Below are 21,624 nucleotides of genomic sequence, written 5' to 3' on the forward strand. Positions count from 1 at the left end.
TGTTGTTGAGTAGTTGTGTTGATGATGAATACAAGCACTCAACCCCTATTTATAATTAATATAAGCCAGTGGGATTGGAAATTCTTCAATTGAAACCGCCTCCAATTGCACAAACCGCCATAGCCAATTTCCAAACCGCCTCTGCCTCTCACAACCCTACAAGTAAAAATAGTTTTCCTCCGGGGTATTTGGAAAAGTTCCACGAGACCCAATCCTCACTGAAAAAAGGCAATGTTTATTGAAGACAACGTATTAGGATGTTGTCTTGGCATGTCTGAATGTACCTAGAACGACATGTAGTACTTCATGAATTCCGTGCAAAATTCTTGCATCTTGGGCTAGTTTTTTTCCTGCGCCCAATACCTGTTTGGCAAACAGTTTGGGGCCAACATGTTTTTTGTCGAACAACAAATTGCGAACAACAAATTGAACTAACATAAATAATCTAGATAATGTACTTTTTTAAGATATAAACAGTGGGCTTAGAGAATCTCTAATGCAAAATTTAACAATATCTATATAGTCTTAACGTTTAAGACTCAATTTCGAGATTTTCATTTGTAGGTGGAAAAATCGAGATCATCCAGTTTTAGTGTATTTTTAAAGTTAATTTCATTACTCTTCTGTCTTTATTATTTTCGTAAAAAAATAATTAGTTGTTTAGAAATTTTATAAGAAGAAGATATGAACCGGTTCAAATCGAAATTTTTAATGATCAGGACAATTACAGATATCTTAAGAACACATTCTACAATTTCTTTGTTCTCTTCAAATATTTCCATTTATTTTAGAATCAAAAGTAAGTTTGCATTTTAATTTTTAACAGGTACCAGCTTAATAATACATGATTCGAACTCGAAATTCATAGAAGCCCACGCAACTACTATTAGAAGTCGAACCAGTGAGGAAAGTGAAGCCATAGCTATCCTGAATGGACTGTTATGGGCAGAAGCAAAAAAATATAACGACATCATCATCGAGAGTGACAACATCAATATCATCAATAACATAAAGAATGGCAGGCAAGGAATTCAATGGCAATCCAAAATTCACATCCAAAAAATTCATGAAGTAAAAAAGAGGCTGCAAAAGGTGCAATTCAAACACACGATCAGGAAATACAACGCTCCTGCAGACAAGCTAGCGAAATGGACTAGGTTAAAGAATAGAACGAAGACTTGGCATAATATTCCCTGTTTTCTTGTTAATATGTATTGTAAGAATGTTTTAATTTCTTAATATTAGAGGAACTGTTTCAACAAAAAAAAAAAATTCTCTAAAATTAGAATGTGGTTCTAAAATTGGATATTGTACTAGAAACGTTCTTAATAATGTAGGTGAACATCAAAACAGTATGCCCCCAGTTCACACGGTAACATGCCATGATATTATTCATTAATATTACTTTTACTTTTTGGCTTTTCGTTTTTCCAACTTTGGACCCACTTGGCCACTTGAATGGGGAAGAATTCAAACAAAGGGACAGACGCACTTGGCCTTTATAAATTAACCCCCAACTCTCTTCTGTGACAACAATAAATCTCATTCTTCATCTCACTGGCTAAAGAGAAGAGATCTAGCTATACCTTCTAGTAAACTTGTTGATTTAACCTAGAAGTAGTAGTGGGTAGGGATGGCTATGGGAAGAGGCAGTGCAGGAGTTAGTGTAACAGTAGCAGCATCACTATGCCTACTGGTTGTGCTGCTCCACCAAGGGTTCGAGCTAAGTGAGGCTGCCACCCCCAGAACCTACACAGTTGGTGATGGAGGTGTTTGGACTTTTAACACAGTTACATGGCCAAGAGGCAAGCGTTTTAATGCCGGTGATACCCTCGGTATGTAACTTAATTTGTCTCATATCATTCTGATTATATTATGCTTTTAAAAATGATATGGCCACCGAAAGTCAAATCTGACTTGGGAGAGAATCCAAAATCAACAACTTTGATTTTAAGGTCAACTCTCTGTAAATTTGTGTATAAGATCCTTAGAACGTCTAAACCCTTGATTTTATTTTCTCTCCGGTCTTCAATTTCAGTGGTTGTTTCTTTCTTTTTCACAAGACCATTTAAAAAAAGGCCAAAATGTGTTTCAGATTGGCTAATACAAGTGACTATTAATTTATTTCAACAAAAAAAAACTGACTATTAATTTATTAATTTCTTTTGAATTTCTTTTCAATTGGTATATATATGCAGTTTTCAACTACAACAAGAGCTTCCACAACGTGGTACGTGTAAATGGTGTGGGTTACAAGACTTGCAAGACTCCAAGAGGTGCACAAGTTTTCACAACTGGGAAAGATAAGATTAAACTCGTCAAAGGCCAGAATTTCTTCATCTGTAATTTCGTTGGCCATTGTGAGTCCGGGATGAAGATCGCCATCAACGCCGCCTAAATATAATCTACCATTTTATAATATAGTACTAAAGAAGATAGAGAGAGAATAAGGTGTATGAGAGAAATTAGTAATAAATAAGACTTTGAGAAAAGTTACTACTACTAACTTGCATAAATTAGTATGTTATCAATTTCTTGTCATTGTGGTGCTGAATCTTCTTGATCTGTTGTGACGGGGACATAAATAATTAGTTCTGCATGAAGTGGGTGGTACTCCATCTCTTCTTGTCTCCAGTGAAGACATCTAATAACTTCTTCCAGACTATGGGCTTTAAATCCTCAAAACCCTCACAGTAAGTAACTCTTTAAGTTAAAAAAAAATTAGTTGCAGGACCAGGATGGATCCAGGATTTTATTTAGGGGGTGCGAATTTACATACTCAAATTTTTTTTTTCAAACACAGTAATTCACAAAATACTTATATTCATTAATTATATTAATACACCAACGATTACAAATGCAATTGACCTCTACGAGAGTTCATATTTTAAAATGTTCTCATAACCGATTTGTTGTCAATTCCACTAAAAACTTCTTTTTCAATAAAGACTACTAAGCTATCATTCAACTTCTTAAGCGTGTTTTAACTAATAATCCACTTAATAGTTTCATATGCACATGAGTAAGCAATATCTTTTTGAATATTAGGAGCAACCAATTTTAAATTTTCAACAGCATTATCAAATGTAACTGCATCAATTTTCTGACAATTTCGAGCAAAAAGCTTTAACAATTTAATGACAATACCTGGATTTTGTGAAGTTTAAGATTCATCATTTCCGCGAAACGCCAATCCTTGTTCCAATAGATACCGAGCAACCTCTATGGTAGCGTTTAAATGAGGGTAATGATAGAGTGCCCAGCTCGGTGACCAGTAAAATGCCCATATTTCCTCATTTAGAAACAAAAGTTGTCCCCACCGTAGTCAAACTTTGAAAAAACCTTGTCTTTTAGTGAAGGCTGCAGCTTTGGGGCATAAAGAATAATCTCCGAGGAATAAATTCTCTAAGGAATCCATGTTTTTCTGTACATTCTCGGGGGAATATTATTTTTTAACTCAAAAATTTACTTCATCAAACATTACCCCCTAATCTTCATCTTCTTTATCACTATCACAACCACAACTTTCCACTACCACCATTTGACTACCATTTCCTCATCTTCTCTCTCGTTTCTTCTCCTCTCTCACTTACTCTTATTCTCTCTCTCCATCTCTCTCTATTGCTCTCCCTATCTATGTCTCTCGATCTCTCGATGTTTCTCTCTCAATCTTTCATTGTTTCTTGCTTGATCTCTCATTGTTTTTCTCTCCCTCTCACACACAGACACTGTTCCGACGAAGGATTGTTCCCTTCGCCAGAACCAGACCTCGAGGAGGGTTTTTGGCGAAACTCTTCGAGTATTTCGTGGCCACAAAATATTTCGTGGACACAAAATGTTTTGTGACCCTTACCATTTCGTGGCTGCAAAAAGTTTTGTGGCTGCAAAATGTTTCATGGCTACAAACCATTTCGTGGCCACAAACTCTGTGATCTCCACAGAGAGATCTATACATACTGCAAGAGAGAGAGAGAGAGAGGGACGAGATAGAGGCTGCGAGAAAGAGAGATAAAAACTGGGAGAAAAAAAACTAATCTACAGAAAGATATGTCTACAACAAGAGAGATGAGAGTGATCCACAATGAAAGAGGGAGATGAGAGTGATCTACAATGAAAGAGAGAGATCTAGAGTGAGAACGACAAATAGATAGTCAATGAGAGTGAAAAAGATGGTGAGAGAGAGTGAAAGAGATGGTGAGAGAGAGAGAGAGAGGGGGAGAGAGAGAAGATGAAGATTAGGGGGCGATGTTTGATCAAGTCAATTTTTGGATTAACAAAAGAATATGTCCTCTAAAATAATTTTTATTGACTAATTCTTTATTCCCCGAAGAATTTTCTTTATTCCCCAAAGCCGCGGCCTTAGTGAATTCCACGTCATTTGGGCATTTTACTGGTCACCGAGCTGGGCACTCTAGCATCTCCCTTAAATGAGTGCCGTATGACACTTGAATTTGCTCGGAATGTCTATCTAATTCCGTTGTAATATATTTTTGTTGATTCATCAAATTTATACAACTAACAACTAATCCGAGCATCATAATGTTGACTTTTCATTTTGTCAACATGTTGAATTGAAGTTTATAGGGTTTATGGTAGTTAAATTGAACTTTATAAGAATTTAGGATAGTTGAAATATTAAAAGTTCAAAATCTTTCAAGTTGTGGGGTTAAAACCCAGCACCTCGCGCTCCGACTAGCCAGAACACAAGGCCTCAGCCGTTAAGCCAAGTTCTGCTTCATGTCATCAACACACACGGTCTTGTATATATAGGGTGTAAACACATAAATGTAAAAAAACATTACAAATGCTTATAGGCAGATTTGAACTCAAGTCCTTACGTTCACAATACCCTTGCCTTCACCACTAAGCCAAAGTCTTTTATATGTCACCTTATTACACCAGATGCTATATCTTATATATCTATATTAAAAAAATAATTTACTACTACTACTATAATATTTTGTTGGGAGGATCCAGGGGGTGTGGTCGCACCCCTCACACCCCTATGGATCCATCCCTATGTAGATCCTTGTAGTGTTTAATGTTCCTGTGAGAATTGTCTCAGATGGGAGAAGGGCAATCTGGTAACTTAGAATATAATGCCTGAGTCTTCTGCACTCATTGTCAGTTGTTTTTTAGTTGGATGACAACAAACTTAACATGATATCAGAGTTTGACACATACTTAATAAGTTTAAAGGCTACACGTGCCCAACGTTACGCAAAAAGAAGAAAAAGAACACGTGTGACATCTATGTTGTAAAAGGCGACGCTTAAGCGAGCTAAAGCACCCAAAGCGAAGGGTTAAGAGAGGAGTCGCCTTTTTTTTAGGCGAGAATAGCAGATTTTCCCTGGTGGCGCCTTCAGACGCTTAGGCGAGCGCCTTTAGGCCCCCCAGGGGAAGCGAGAGGCGGCCCAAGTCGATTAGGGTAGTGCCCACAGTTTTTTTTTTGTAGGGCTTTACCCAAATCGACAGCCATCTATCCTAATCTGTTTCTCTCTCTAACCCTAACGACTGAGACCTCCATGAACGAGAGTTCAAGACGAATCTTCATCTTCTTCTCCACCTTATTTCATCAATCATCATTAGGTAACTCGTTTCTACCCTCTTCATCTTCTCCTTCTTCTTGTTTCTATTTCAGCAACTTTTTACACTCTTAAGTCTTAACTAATATTACTATTAACTTGTTTTCTTATTATTAACTTGAAAAATAAAATTACTTGTTTACCTACTTGTTTACAACAATTTTCAGCGACTCTTTCATACTTTTTTTGTTACTTCTTTGTATATTGTGATGTGATTATGTGAATTATATAGTTTGTATGCTTGTCATAACTCATAAGATATGTTATCTTATTTCCGATTTATGAATTACTGAATAGTGAATTAGTGATATACTGATATGTCTTCTTCGGCTTCAACTGCTCGTGTGAGACCGTCGAGTGATTCGGGTTGGGATTATGGACAACCGATGGATGGTGACAAGAATAAAGTGCAATATGACTTGTGTGGATTGAAAACAAATGGAGGAATTAATAGGCAAAAACAACATCTTGCCGGCGGTTTCAAAGATGTAAGAGTTTTTCCTAAGGTGCATAAGGATGTACAAGAAGCGATACAAAAGTATATGGCCGAAGGAAGGAAAAAGAGAGACGAAAAGACTCGATTGAGGATGACTCAAATTGATAGTGTCAATATTTACAAATCACCTAATGCACCTTATGAGAATGACGAAGAGTCGGAAGATCACTATATAGATTTAGATGGTACACAAGCTAGAGGTTCAAGTGGGTCTGGGAGTGGGACACCAACTAGTAGAATGGCTCCACAACCACCTAAGATACATGGTTAGATGGATAGTTATTTCAAACCAAACCTGAAAAAGTTAGTGCAAAATCCTATTGACAATGTGCATACGAGGAGAAGAAGAGACATTGTGGATGCGTATATCGCTGGTTTCTTTTACGATAATGGTATCACCTTCAATGTAATAAAAAGCCTTAGTTTTTCTATGATGATTCAAGCGGTTGGACAATTTGGTCCGGGGTTAAAAATCCCTACTTACCAGGAATTGAGAGTTCCTCTTTTGGTCAAAGCAGTTAATTCTACCAAGACGTGGATTGATACATTTAAACCCCTCTTGGTTTCATATGGGTGTACTATTATGACGGATTGGTAAACAGATGGAAAAGGTAGATGTCTCATCCATTTTTTAGTGAATTGTCCAAAAGGAACTGTCTTTCTGAGATCACTTGATGGTTCTGAACATGTAAACTATTGACTGAAGTCATCGAGGAAGTAGGTCCTGAGAATGTGGTTCAATTAAGACTTTAACCCTTCGTATTTGGATGTATATCTTAGTTCTTATTTTGGTTGTATATCTTATTTCTTATTTTGACATATTTGACTTAATCACTTAATTGCAGGTTGTAACAGATAAGGCATCTAATTACAAGCTTGCAGGAAAGTGGTTGATGGAAGATAAGAAATATAACTTGTATTGGACTCCATGTGCAGCACATTGTGTGAATCTCATGTGCCAAGATGTATCAAACATCCCTAGGATTCACAAAGTTGTACAAGATTGTAGGCATATTGTTGTTTTCATGTACAACCACAATCAAGTGTTGCATATGATGAGAAAGTTCACTAAGGGAAGAGAGTTGGTGAGGCCTGCAGTAACTAGATTTGCTACTAGTTACTTATCGATGGATAGTATTTTTAACCAAAGAATGGGGTTAAGGAAATGATGCTTTTCGAGGAATGGACTACGAGCAAATGGGTGAAAATGCAAGAAGGGAAGAGAGTATCAAAGATAATGGGGAGGTATGATTTCTGGACTAAGTTATATCTTTGTCTTAAAATTATCTCACCATTAGTGGATATTATCAGGATGGTCGATCAGGAAGAAAAATCATGCATGGGTTACATTTATCTTGCGGTGACTGAGTGTAGGAAGAAGTTAGATGCTCTCTAGGAGGAAAAAATGATGTAGTGATTGAGGAAGTGCTTAGAATTATTGAGCATAGGTGGTCTGATCAACTACATCAACCTCTCCATGCAACATGATTTTATCTTAATCCTCGCATCTACTTTGATGCATCATTGAACCCACCTATGGAAACTAACTCGGAGATAAAAAGAGAGCTGAATGCTTGTATTAAGCCTCTGGTGCCAAATCCTGTTACTCGGTGATTGATTTTTGATCAAATTGTAGAATACCGTTCTGCGACCGGAGAAATGGGGGATGAGGAAGCAATTGCAAAAAGAAAAATGCTAGCACAAAGTATTAAGCAATCAAATATTATTGAGAACTTTTAATTATCTTTTAAGTTTAGTATTCGATAAATTTGTTATCCGCATAATGCAGCTCAATGGTGGCTTAGTTGGGAATCAGATGTGGTAGAACTTCAGAAGTTTCCTGTAAGAGTGCTTGGGCTAACTTGTGCTGCATCTCCATGCGAAAGGAATTGGAGTGCCTTTGACCATGTAAGTGATGACTAAATATGCTCATAATTTAGAACTTCCAAAAACTAAAATCATTATTTTTATAAGAATGTTTATCTCGTGATATAACAGTTACATACAAAGAAACGAAACAAACTAAATCATCAGAAATTGAATGATCTTGTATTTGTCCAATACAACAAGTTGAAAGCTCGTTTCCAGGATCGAACTATCCCTGGTGGAAGAGATTTAGATCCAATCATGTTGAAGAATGCTGATCTAGATGAGTGGATTGTTCCATTTAATGCATCGGATGAATTCGTAGTTGGCACCGATATAACAAATGGACTAGTTGAAGAAGCTGAGGAAAATGAAGGCGATCATGTTGGTCTGAGCACTGGGTTGAGATCTTTCAAGAGGAGAAGAGCACCCAACCAAAGTCAAAGGCAACCGACGGAACCACAACGTCAACTTGTTGATGAAGACTCTGAAAACCGAGGCGGGTCAAGATTACAATCCTGAACCTATAGAAGAGCAAGAAGGAGACAAATCAGATAACAGTTGTGGTCCTGATTCAGGAGATGATGAAGATATTGACTTTTAGATCTTCACCAGACTTAAGTTTTGATGGTTGATTGCTTGTCTTTGATGGTTAATTGCTTGTTTGAATACTTTTGAATGTTTTTGAATTATTTTCAATGTGTTTGAATTGTTTTTTAATGCTTGGATGTTAAGTTTTATACTTTTAATTTTGGCATTTGAGTGTTTATTTAGTTATTTTTATGTTAGGTACTTAGGTACATATGTATTACTAAAAATATATACTATTTGTTTGAGGCGGTCGCCTCAGCTCGTCTAAGCTCGCTTAGGCGAGGCGATGGGTCTGTCGCCTCGCCTCACGCCCAAAACGACATAGTGTGAGATTCAAAAACCCCCACACATGGGAGAATCTATAATCCCGATACAGGCAATAACATGATTTTGAATCCATTCAATTTGATGGGGGTGTGTGAGAATAGTCTCATATGGGAGAAAGACAATCTACTAAACCAGAATATAATGACTAGGTAATATCCGCTCATTGTCAATTGTTTTAAGTTGGATGACCATAAATTTAAGAGTTCCTGAAATGATGATAAGTCTTTAATGTTTTTTGATAAAAGATGCAGTTTCTACTTAATTTTATCGTTCCAGTTAATTTTCCATTTGTTCAATGACGATCTTTTATTATTTAATTCACCATCAACCGTAAAATTAGTCTCATAAATTTGAACTTATTGTCATGAAAAGTTTCATTCATTTATTGTATTTGGAAATCTTTCTATTTCTTTTTTTCAAAACTTTCATTTTTTCGTCTTTTGGTTAAGTTAGTGGATATTACTTTACTTCTGAGTTTGGCCTTCTCCTTCTTTACTGAACTTGAGAAATTAATGCTTTTTGTTGATGATAATATAAGTTTGTTTTGTCCATTTTTATGTCAAAAGGAACTATGACTTATTCACGCTCTACTCGTGTCGAGGATGGAGTGGGATAACTCGAAGGGTAAATTTAACGACTATTAGGCCTAATCTGTATGGTTTCAAGACACTCTCGGTATGTAACTTAATTTGTTTCATATCATTCTGATGATATTATGCTTCAAGAATGCTAGGACCACTGAAAGTCAGATCCAACTTGTGAGAGAATGAAAAACTATGAAGATAACTAAATCAAGAAGAAAGTAATACAGAAAAGTCTTTGTATTCAATTAATTATTGGAGTTATACAAGAGGTATGTATTTATAAGGTTACAAAGAGGTATTTGGGTAAACATAATATACAAGTAGGATAAACATAAAATACAATAAGGATCAATCAAAACTCTTGATGGTGGGAATCTTGGATCCTTCGGTTTCTAGCTTGTGACTGACCCTAGATGGGTCGGGTCTGACGGGTCCTGATGTGGGGACCCATGGATGCTCCATATGTATCCTTAATGCTCCCCCTCAAATTGGAGCAATAATACTTATGGTGCGCAACTTGCGAAGGATCATCTTAAATGAATCTGCCCCAAGTGGTTTGGTGAAGATATCAGTGAGTTGGTCTATCGCCGTTGTAAAGCAAGGAGCACTTAGTTTGGACTTTATTTTCTCACAAACCAAGTGACAATCTATTTGGATATGTTTGGTTCGTTCGTGTAAGATCGGATCATCTACAATATGCAGATTAGCCTGATTGTCACAATAAACCTGCATTGGATATGGGTGATCAATGCCAAGATCTTGAGGAATGAATTTGAGCCATTAAAGCTCGCAAAAGAGAGTGGCAAAGGCCTTATATTCAACCTCAACAGACGACTTAGCAATTATCGGTTGCTTTTTGGATTTCCAGGAGTGGGGGTTGGAAGGACATCTAGCCCTGTCGAAATCATAAAATCTAGAAATAATGATAGAACTAGCAATAGATAAGAAAATGCCTTTGTAAATGTAACCCTTAAGGTAACGAAGGACCCTCTGAGCAACATCGAGATGAGTAGTTAGTGGCGATTGCATGAACTGACTAAGATTATTTATTGCGTAGGTTATGTCGGTTGAGTGGTAAGATAGAGGAGACGACCATTGAGACAGTGAACGGGTGTCGGGTTAGACAATGAAGTACTGTTAGATGGGCCTAGCCGTAATTTCTGTTCCATAAGAAAAGGAGGGGTAAAAAGGCTGGCAGTGTAACCAAAGTCGGATACTATATAAAGGAGATATTTTCTTTGGCAGAGAGAAATACCCGTAGAGCAGCGAGAGACCTCAATACCAAGAAAGTCTTGTAAACGACTAAGGTCTTTAAGAGAGAAAGTATGATCGAGAAATGACTTGAGATCGGAGATAACCTGATTATTAGTCCTAGTGATGATAATGTCATCAACATATACAAGGACATAAAGAGAGCAGAGGTAGTTGGGTAGGATAATAAGGAGTAATCGGCAAGAGTTCGGACAAAACCTTTCTCTAGAAGGGCGGAGGAAAATTTTGAGAACCATTTCCTTGAAGCCTGCTTTAGGTCGTAAATAGACTTATTTAGGCGACAAACACGAGAATCCCCCTTAGTAGAAAACTCGGGTGGTAATTTCATGAAGACTTCCTCAGTGAGATCACCTTGGAGGAAGGCGTTGTTAACATCAAGTTGGTGAAGTTCGAGTTCTGCAATCTCACACCGTATCGATGTATCAATGTATCAATGCCTTTGTAATGACCCTAGATCTCAATTTTTTTTCCTTTTTCAATTGTAGTTGTTAAGTTTGTGGTCATACAACTCAAAACCAATTGGCAATGGAGAGGACCTATACATTATATTCTTGATTGCTAGTACCCCTTCTCCCTTGTGGGACTATTCTCAGACGCCCCCTCACGGGTGGCGTGGTTAGCCTAACACGTGTTTTTTTCGGGTGACGTGGAGCAGGTGTGGCTTTTAAGCCTATCACTGGGCCTAATAGCATGTTAAGTTTGTGATCATATAAGTCAAAACCAATTGGCAATGAGTGGATAAGACCTATACATTATAATCTTGGTTGTTAGTTACCCCTTCTCCCACGTGGGCCTATTCTCACAGTAGTCTTTGATATTTTCCTCGTAACTTCTTTATCTCCATAACCTCTCAAGAATCTTTATAACTTCTCAAGAATTAATTTTTATTCAGTTATAAACGAAGAAGATTAATGAATTCCATTCCATACTTCTCTCTATATATGTTTTCCTCTTATAATCTTTCATCCTCACACCTCTCTATCCATCTCATTCTCAATACAATTTCTCATTTGATTGTTAATCTGCAAAGAAATATTAGCTAGAGATATGCTAAAACCATTACCTAGTATTTAGTTGATGATGAAATTTTTTTTTTTTTTCATTTTGATTGTTGAATTCTCTGAGCCTTATTAGTAGAAGAGATATCAAATTGTGATTTAGAGAGATTACAAAATGTGATTAAGAGAGACTAAAGGAAAAAAATTATAATTGAAAGTTAATTTTTCTTAGTTATTTTGTATTAAGTTTCCATCATGTTGTTATTATGTAATTATCAATATATGACTGATACTGAGATTTCAATGTAACTCGTTTATCAATTTAATTGTAAATACAATTCTAGATTCTAATTAAAATGTTTAATTGTAAATACAATTTGTTGTTTGTCTTATCTATGGACCCAATAAATTCCTACCTGGATTAACGGTAGTTCCTACAAAATATCATAATAAGATTAAAATCTATAAAACAAAACAGGACTTAGGTATGCTGACTGGGACAAAATGAATGCTTGATGACTAGGACAAAATAAGTGTTTAAATTATAGACATTAATTGGAGGCTACCTTATTTGAATCTCAACCTTCAATGTCACATTTTCTACTTCTCTCCCCTTTCAATTTCATTAATGCAACCTTTATAACTACACATTAACTAAGAAAAACTCTCCCCCTTCCTACTAATTTAGTTTTTTTTTTCGCTCGTTTCTAATAGTAATTAGAATTAAAAAAATATTCATTTTCACACTTTCTTTTCTTATGTTATTGATTCTTATTCTTATATGTTTATTTTCATTAATAAATTCTCATACTTTACTTTTCAGTTATTCTGATTTCTGATTCTTTTTTAGGAGTCCAGGAAAAATTCAAACGAACGTTTAAGGAAAATCGTTATAAGCAAGTTCGCCTCAATGGTAAGTCACCTCTCAGCCTTCATAAGTCGATCAACAATATTTGTAATTGATTATTTTGTAGATTTTCTTCATATTTCAACACAAAAAATAGGTACAGACGGTGAAGATATGAAAATCATTGCCTGATATGATACGTAATTTCTCTTAAAAATTCATGGAACCATCTAATTTTATTTATTTGTAATTGCGAGTTACTGTTATTCATGATCATCATTGTTTATCTATTTTAACTTTTTTAACTGATTCATCTTGGTTCATCCACCTATAACCCACCCAAATTTTTTATTACTTTTATGTTCATATATTTTGCTTTATACAGTTCACTGTCGTAGTACTCTGCGCCCTCAATAACTTTAGGTTTTCTCATATATATTAGTCTAAATGTTAATGTTACTCGTATTTTTAGTTTCTTCGTCGATGTTTAATTACGTCTTTGTAAACCCGGGTTCTCTTTATTACTTTATTCAACTTCACTGGTTTTTATTCTTCTTTGCTAACCGACTCAACTAATGTAATTTTTTGGCTACAACTTTCATAATCTAATATTTTTTATTTTGTCGGTTTAGCCATGACTCAAATGATTTTCCTTCAAACTAATTACACAAAGACTTTTATATAATTTTTATTTGTTTTAGTTCTCATTGTCGTCTTGGTGTTTCAATTAATTTTTATTATTTGATCATACTTTGGTTTTGCTCGTGTTAATTACTTGGTAAAATTGTATATTTTTCATGATTTGTTGAACTAATTATTGGTTTTTAGTTTATTTCGATTTAATTTATTTATTTTCTTCATTGTTTTGGTGTTTAACTTATATTTAATATGGTATGCTTAATCTTCCCCTGTCGTTAAATCTATTTCCACATAAACCGCTCGCTTCCCCTTATCAATTTACTAAATAAGATTATTTAATTAATCTTTTTTTGTCAGTATCTTATTAGAAATTACATCTTTACTTTGTGAAAACTATTACGTATATTCATATGCGATTTTACACGATTTGATTTTATCGTAGAGATGCTCTTATTTCTATTTGGTTTCTATGATGATGTTTTTACTTGAATTTTCTAATCATTACAAACTTATACTGCAAACATCAAAATTCACCAATTTACAAAACAAAAATTTATATTAGTTATAAATGTTTATTTCACGAACCGTTATATGTTTTTGTTATATCTTCAGTTTTTTTATGTCAAATTCAGGATGTATTACTTCATTGTTATGTTTATCATAATTATATTTATATAAAAGTAGCGAACAATGTGCAAAAACCATAGACTAGCTACTATATATACATATAGCGAACGTGTAAATGCGTAAAGTGCTCAACTAAGATCTCGTGCCGTAGGCACGGGTTATGACTAGTATCAATACATAAGTCAACTAACTATTAAAATAGAATGAAAATCATTAACAGTAAACAAGAATGTTTCTACCAACTTGAATAAATTTTAGGATGTTTAATAAATTTTATAATGTTTAATAAATTTTAGGACGTTTAATAAAATTAAAATCATTAACAATTAATAAATAAGTATATGTTAAAGGTTACGTAATTAAACGCCAAACCTAGTCTCTCTAGAACCAGTTTGTGTTCCCTGAAAGCAATTTTAGCGCAAACTCCTCGTAAGTGTACAAGGAGGACTCTCGAGTTGGTGTAACTACCTAAAATTATATCATCAAAACTTTCTGAGAGACATCTATTCATATGGTAAAGACAATTTGTACTTGTGTTGTTGCGTAGCTTACTATGAAATATGTGCTTAATATTCAATCACCAATAAAAAAAAAATATGTGCTTAATACTGAATCCAACAACAAAATTAACCATCTTATAGTCTTAGACAAAGAAAACGTGTAATAACTTATAGACAAGAAACATTTACCATTTACTCCATCTACTTGTTGGTTGGACCTGCAACTAATGATATTGGAACTGAAACTTTTGCTATTAGTGAAATTTCTGTTGCGAGTAAAACTTCTGCTGGTAGTGCAGTTCTCCCCCTATGATTTCGTGATATCTCATGTTGGCTGTAGCTACTGGAACATACGTGTATCCTTAACGAATCAAAATTTTTTCTAAACTTAAATTGATGTTATTTTAATTCTCATGTTCCAATCAAGAATTATTTCGCTTTGCTCGTTATACAGATGTTATTCTAAAGTATTGTCCTTTAACAACTCCTTGATATCTTTATTGTTAAGTTATTTGATAATAGTAGGATCTTGTCCGAAAAGAGTTTCGTTAAAAATCTGCCATAAAACCTTGTGTTGCTTCATGATTCATATGACGCAAAAGAAGATATTCGTTAAATATAAAAAAATTTATTAAATTTTTTAATTTTATTAATGTTTAAAAAATTAATTACATTTTTTTAATCACTTGATTATTATTAATATATAATATTTGTTAAAAACTTTAAACTTTTGACTTCTCCATTAATTCATTTATTTCAATTTCAATATTAAAAATGAATAAACTAGGCTTAATCATTTGATTATTATGAATATATAATATTTTATTAAATCCTTATTTTTTTTCAACTATGATAGTAAAAAATCAATAAAACATATCTTAACTTTAAAATTATATATAATACATATATATATATATATATATATATATATATATATCATTTAAATGTTATAAACTATCTTTATTATAAATATAAACTATTGATATAAGGGTCCGTGGGTATATAGACCAAAATAATGTTCAAAAAGGGTTTAGGGTCCAATCTGGTCAAAAAATAGATTTTTAGTCCTTTTGCTCTTGGGTCTAAAAACCCATACTATCTATAAAACAATTCCATTCGTGTCCCAAACCATTTTCACGGGATTTTAAATTGTGGGCCGAACCGAAAATTCCAACAACTTAATTAACCGTGAACTTGGGATAAATTATAGGAAACAAAATCGAGACTTTCCCAAAACGAAACGTTTCCAAAAATCCTAACCTAAATCTTCGAAACGCCATTACCAGAAACTAATCAAACGCTGAAAAGAAGGAAATCAAATTTGGGAGTGATTTGAGGAATTTATTAGCAAAAAACGGATAGAAACAAATCATAATTTCTCTCTCCTCTAAACAGATTTGTAAATTAAATTTATTTTCTCTCTCTAAACTTTCAGATTTGGAAAAAGTATATTTTCTGAGATCAATTTAGCGTGATTTGGGGGTTAATATACAAAACGTATATATCACTTTCTCTCACTTAATTTTCAGATTTGGAAATAATATATTTTTGTGGGAATATTACAACAACATTTGTTTCTGTTTTTACTCATACATAAATACACATCGAATACAAATTATGGAACAAATACGTAAATTATTTGTTATTTATGACGAGGAAACTAACATTTGTCATGTATACAACGTAATTAATCAACTGTACTGTGTCATGTTCAATAAATTACACATAATTTCTTTTACATTACACATCGTTTACATTCTGTTACAAAAAAAATCGTTTACACTATATTGTCGTAGAGCATATGTAGTCTTGAGCAGGACAAACAACATTTACACTATATTGTCGAAGAGCATATCCAAATGCTTTTGCACCACCAAGAAACAAATGACCAACTTTAGTAGGAAATTTCATAAGTAACAGTAAAACTACAAAAAGAAAACATATACATTTGTCAACAAAACATATAATTTACTAGAAACGACATGTATAATGGAATAAATTATGCATACTGTTTGTTAAACTTCATAATGTGTTAGGAGACAAACATAACTTTAGTTTGAATCACAAGGTCACTGTTATGTGAAAAAAATTTGTATAATGTGCAATCAATTACATATAATTTTTGGAACATTTATTGTACTATAAACAACAACTGTTTTGGGGAAAAAGTACGCGCAAAGTTGAATAAATTATATATAATTTATGTAGATTTATAAGATGTTTTTGATATTATTTATAAAATATGTATAATTTGTAACAAAATACATATATTTTACATTCTGTTATAAAATCATCGTACAGAAGATGTTTGCGTTATGTAAGTGTTATGTTCAGTAAACATTATGTAATGTCGTGTAAATTATATATCGTTTACATTCTGTTACAACCAAATCGTACTAGATCTTCTCTGGATAAAAAATGATATGTAATTTATTGTAAACGATCCGTAATTTATTTTAAATTATATATCGTTTGCATTCAGTTATAACAAATCGTTCGATATCTTCACTGCATCAAAAATTGTACGGAAACCTTGATGAAGATTTGCAAAAATGATCTAAAAATCAATATCTGTAACCTAAAACTACTAAAAAGTAACAAAATACATAGGGACAAACACTTTTTAATCGAATAAAATGAATTGTAAAGACGGATTTAACATTAACATCATAAAATCGGTTATGAATCTTAGAGAGAGAAAATACTAAATAATGATAAAGATTTAATTAGATGATACAGAGAGAAATTTGATTATAATGAAATTCAAGAACAAAGTTAAACATGAAGATGAAAAACATTAAATATAAAAGAAGAAACTAAAACCTTTAACATTACCTGAAAAGCAATATTAAATCTGATTCAGAATCTGTTTCAATGGAATGAAAAATGATTTTTGTAATGTGTTTTACCTGATAAACGATGAAGAAGATGATTTCAGTTGGTCTAATGAAGAAGAAAAAAGATTTCTGAGATTAATGGATGATTATCAAACAATTACTTTGTTTAGAAAGAGAGAAAATAAGCAAGTTTCGGTTACTAAAGATAATGAAGATCACGGTTACTTTGTTTAGAAACGTGATTGGAGAGAGAAAGGTGGGAGATAAAAATGGAAAAAGATATTTTGGATTTTAGAATGTAAATCAGATTTTATATATAAAGAAGGTTAGTATAGGTATTATAAATTAATATGTATTATAGGGATTTGTGTTTTCTCTCTAGATGACACCAAATGGACTAGATATCCATTTGTATTATTTTTTTGGTTTTGAAACCCTTTATAGGATTAGAGAGGACTAAATGTCTTATTAGGGCCCATTTTTTGGGCTATAAACCCAAAAATTCTTGATATAATAACTACAAACTATCTTTATTAAAACTCTAAATATCTTATTTATTTGTTATCTAATTTATTACAAAAACCATTTGAACTTTTTTAATAATTTGATTATTATAAATATAGTAAATCTTTATTAAAACTCTAAATATCTTATTTATTTATTTCTATTTCTATTATAAAAACCAATCAAACTTGTTTAATAATTTGATTATTTTAAATAAAAACAATTTTGTTAAAACTAAATGATTTTTTCTATAAATGAAAGTGGGAAAAATGTATGAATTAAATATCGTTGGGTTTATTTCACATTTCTGACATTAATTAAGAGTGAAGTTCACCCATTTGTTACTAGTCAAGACTCCTTTGTCTTCTGGCTAGCACGTGGGTGAGGTCCACCTCTGGATAGGAGATGGCATTTAAAGTCATTTCTTCTCATACCTCAAAGTCCCACATATTTGGACTACTGAAACTAGATAGTCTTACGATGAATTACTTGACAAGTCATTGTAAACAACTTGATGGATAGATAACGTTCCCACACGCGCGGGCAGACGGGCTTTTGGGCCTTTGGGGTGTGAGCTCGGGTGCTCGGGGCTCGGCTTACAAATGACTTTCACTTAAACTCGGATTATAACCGACTTCGTAGGATAACCCTAGTCAGTTTCTGATTTTATCTCTAACTCCCCTATCTTTTCTACCACGTTTCCTAGTCAGTTAGGTCTTCTCTTGTTGCTATATATTTTGGTCGAAATCAACAAGAAGATACACACAACAGCTTGATTTTGATCATCTATCTAATTACTAAGTTCGAGTTCTGCAATCTCCATTACTATTTTTCCGTGCAGTCAGATATACTAAGTTGGTGAAGGGACCACCCTTTGATGTCGGGGACAGAGAGAAGAATACGAACCGTGACCAATTTGGGGAAGGGTGCGAAAGTCTCATGATAATCGAGGCCCTCAACTTGAGTGTAGTCTTTAGCGACAACTCGCGCTTTATAACGTTTAATGCTTCTGTCAGAACGAAATTTGATTTTATAAATCCACGTGCATCCCGTAGGATGTTTTCCAGGGGTAGGTGAGTGAGAGTCGATGTGTTTTTAGATTGTAACACGACGATTTTTTTGCCAATGCTTCACCCCAATGAGGAGATTTCATGGCTTGAGAAAATGAAGAAGGTTCGGTCGTTGTGATGACACTAGTAAGAAAAGCCTTATGAGACATGGAAAAAGAATCAAACGAGATGTAGTCGAAGCGGATAACGAACAGGTGAAGAGGGGGATGAGGTAGTGGTAGTATTGCAAAGATAATCTGCGAAGTGAGGCGGCAGTCGACGATCGGGCTGAGGCTGAGAAGGAACCAAAGACCTCTTAGGACTGTGAAAAGAAACCGGCAAAGGATCCGTAGATACGAGAGAGGAAGGGGAGCTGGTGTGGTGCGGTGCAGAGGAAGGAATGACAGGGGTGCCTGTAGGAGGCGAAATGGGATCAGATGGGCCAGAAGGGAAACCGGTTTGAGTGCCAGAATCGGTAGAAGAAAGTGGTGGCCCACGAGGGGAGTGTTAGAAGTGGAAGGAGTGTATGTAGAAGGAGAGGACTGAGCTGGGGCAATAAGATAGGACCAAGAAATGGAGTCTGACCGATTAAGGGGTGACCGAGAACTTGGGTCTTGAGACCAGGTTTGAAGTTCATGAGACATAAACTTCGTTCCATTGTCGGAACGGAACGTTTGTAGTTGAGGGAAAACGATATCCCCTTAGCCAGTTGAAAAGATGAAATTGTAGACTAAAATTGAGTATGAATAGACTGAAAAAAAGAAGATAACTTTCTTCGTTTCAGACTTGGAGTGCATGAGAAATACCCGAGCGAGAGGGTAGGGAAAAAGTGAAGGAGATGTCCTTCGACCAAAGATGCAATGCGAGCAATTTTTCGGATAGGACAATTGATGAAGAAGATAATCAAGTCCGAGCGATTTAGGGGTCGTAGTGTTTACCTAGAAACCAACCACGATCGTCGAATTACTAAGTAATTCGCATTCGCGGCTAACTTCGACCGGATCCTACATCGGGTTACACCAAAGAATGTCTATTTGATCAAATGATATGACTAGAGGTATGAGACATGTAATCATGGGAGAGTCCCATAAATATGTCTCATAAGCCTAAAAGAAGTTTAGGCAAAGATAGTACAAAATGCCAAAAGAAAGGTATTTGGGTCGGGCACCAAAAGGGGTGATTTGGGGCCCAAAAGGGGACGACCAAGCTTGGGCGTGTTCCCTTAATGGGACCGGCCAGATCTGCCCAATTGGGCATCGTTTGGGCAGCCACAAGTTAGGGAATTGAGAGATTAGAAACTAGTTTCTATTTTTGAGTATATCATAAATCTTATTCAAAAGGGACTTTAGGAAACCTAATTAGGGTTTTACTCTAACTTTGGGTTCTATATAATGTCTCTTGGGACTTGAATAAGGCGCGAAATTTCTCAAGGAGCTTACTTACTCTACAACATCAAGTAGAGAAAGAAAGAGAGAAAACTCCCAACTATCTATCGAGTCATACAAGAACTAGTGTTCTTCAATCAAACCAGTACCATTGGTGTTCTACCTGGCAACAAGGTGGGAGATCAAGTTGATCATTCGGGTGTGTTGAGTAGGGGAGCAGTAATTGGAGCTCTTGGTCTTCACATTCGATTGGAACGGTTCGAGGGAAAAATTAGCGATTAAGGTAATCTTTAACTCTTAGTTAATTATTAGCTTATGCACGAGATCCTGGGGATGAAGGAGATGTCCTTCTACCAAGGATGCGACGCGAGAAATTTGTTGGATAAGAAAATTGATGAGAAGATCATCAAGTCCGGGTGATTTAAGGATCGTAATGTTTATTTAGAAACCAACTACGATCGTCGAATCACGAAGCGATTCGCGGCTAACTTTGTCCGGATCCTACAATGGGTTACACAAAGAGTGTCAACTTTATCGGAAGATATGACTAGAGGGATTAGACATATATACATGGATGATACCCATAAAGATATGTATAAAGCGCTAAAAGAAGTTTAGGGAAAGATAGTACAAAAGGCCCGAAGAGAGGGATTTTGGGCCAGGGGCACCAAAGGGATGTTTTGGGCCCAAGAGGAGGTCCAACCATACATAATAGGCTTCTCATAAGCGGCTCGCCAGATCTGTATGGGATCCCTTGTAAGGGACGACCACAATAGATTAAATAGAGAAAATAAAAACTAGTTTCTACTTTTGACTATTTCCTTGATCTTATTCAAAAGGACTTTTGGGAAACCTAATTATGGTGGGACTCTAACTTAGGGTTCTATATAATGTCTCTTTGGGACTTGAATAAGGTGTGGAATATTTCAAGAAGCTTTTTTACTCTACAACATCAATTAGAGAAGAAAAAGTGAGCTAATTCCCAACTATCTATCTAGTCAAAGAAGAAGGTGTTCTTCATCTAACCACCATTGGTGTTCTAGCTAGAAACAAGGTGGAAGATCAAGGTGATTGCTCGGTGTCCCAAGTAGAGGAGCTACAATTGGAGCTCTTGGTCTTCTCAATAGAAATTGGAAAGGTTCGAGGCGATAAAGGTATTTATACAATTAGTTTTCTTAGTTCATCATTATTAGCTTATGCATGAGATCTTGGGAATACTAGTGTTAGAAATGAGATGTCTGAGATTCCGCTTTGGAACACTAGAAGACACCATACCCAACAGGGGATACTAGTGTTTAGACATTAGATAGCGGAGTAACGTCGGAGATTCCGCATACAACACTAGGAGACAACATAACCCAATAGTGGCGTCAGAGCCTCTTGAACGTAGCTAATTTTTGCTAAGTTTCGGACTAATCCATGATTGATTAGATACATAGTTATGTATAAAAGTGTTTTAGACTTCAAATTGCTTAGTTTGAATGTGATTTAAAGTTATTCAAATTGATTTTCAAAGT

General features: G+C 34.7%; 1 protein-coding gene across 1 annotated transcript; it reads left to right on the top strand.

Annotated features, from left to right (window-relative positions):
- Positions 1–1,524: 1,524 nt before the first annotated feature.
- ARPN (plantacyanin) lies at positions 1,525–2,541 on the top strand. The gene is made up of 2 exons (XM_086650455.1): positions 1,525–1,835; positions 2,199–2,541. The coding sequence occupies exons 1-2, from the start codon at positions 1,634–1,636 to the stop codon at positions 2,396–2,398; spliced, it is 402 nt and encodes a 133-aa protein (XP_086506581.1). The 5' UTR covers positions 1,525–1,633; the 3' UTR covers positions 2,399–2,541.
- The last annotated feature ends 19,083 nt before the right edge of the window (positions 2,542–21,624 follow it).

Source organism: Eschscholzia californica, unplaced genomic scaffold (genome assembly GCF_041429995.1).
Source record: "Eschscholzia californica isolate CP2 unplaced genomic scaffold, dmEscCali1.0.p SCAF_6, whole genome shotgun sequence".
NCBI lineage: Eukaryota > Viridiplantae > Streptophyta > Magnoliopsida > Ranunculales > Papaveraceae > Eschscholzia > Eschscholzia californica.

Coding starts and splice junctions, on each gene's coding strand:
- ARPN (XM_086650455.1), top strand. CDS start 1,634: ATGGCTATGGGAAGAGGCAGTGCAGGAGTTAGTGTAACAGTAGCAGCA. Junction 1,836..2,198: donor TAATGCCGGTGATACCCTCG/GTATGTAACTTA, acceptor ATATATATGCAG/TTTTCAACTACAACAAGAGC.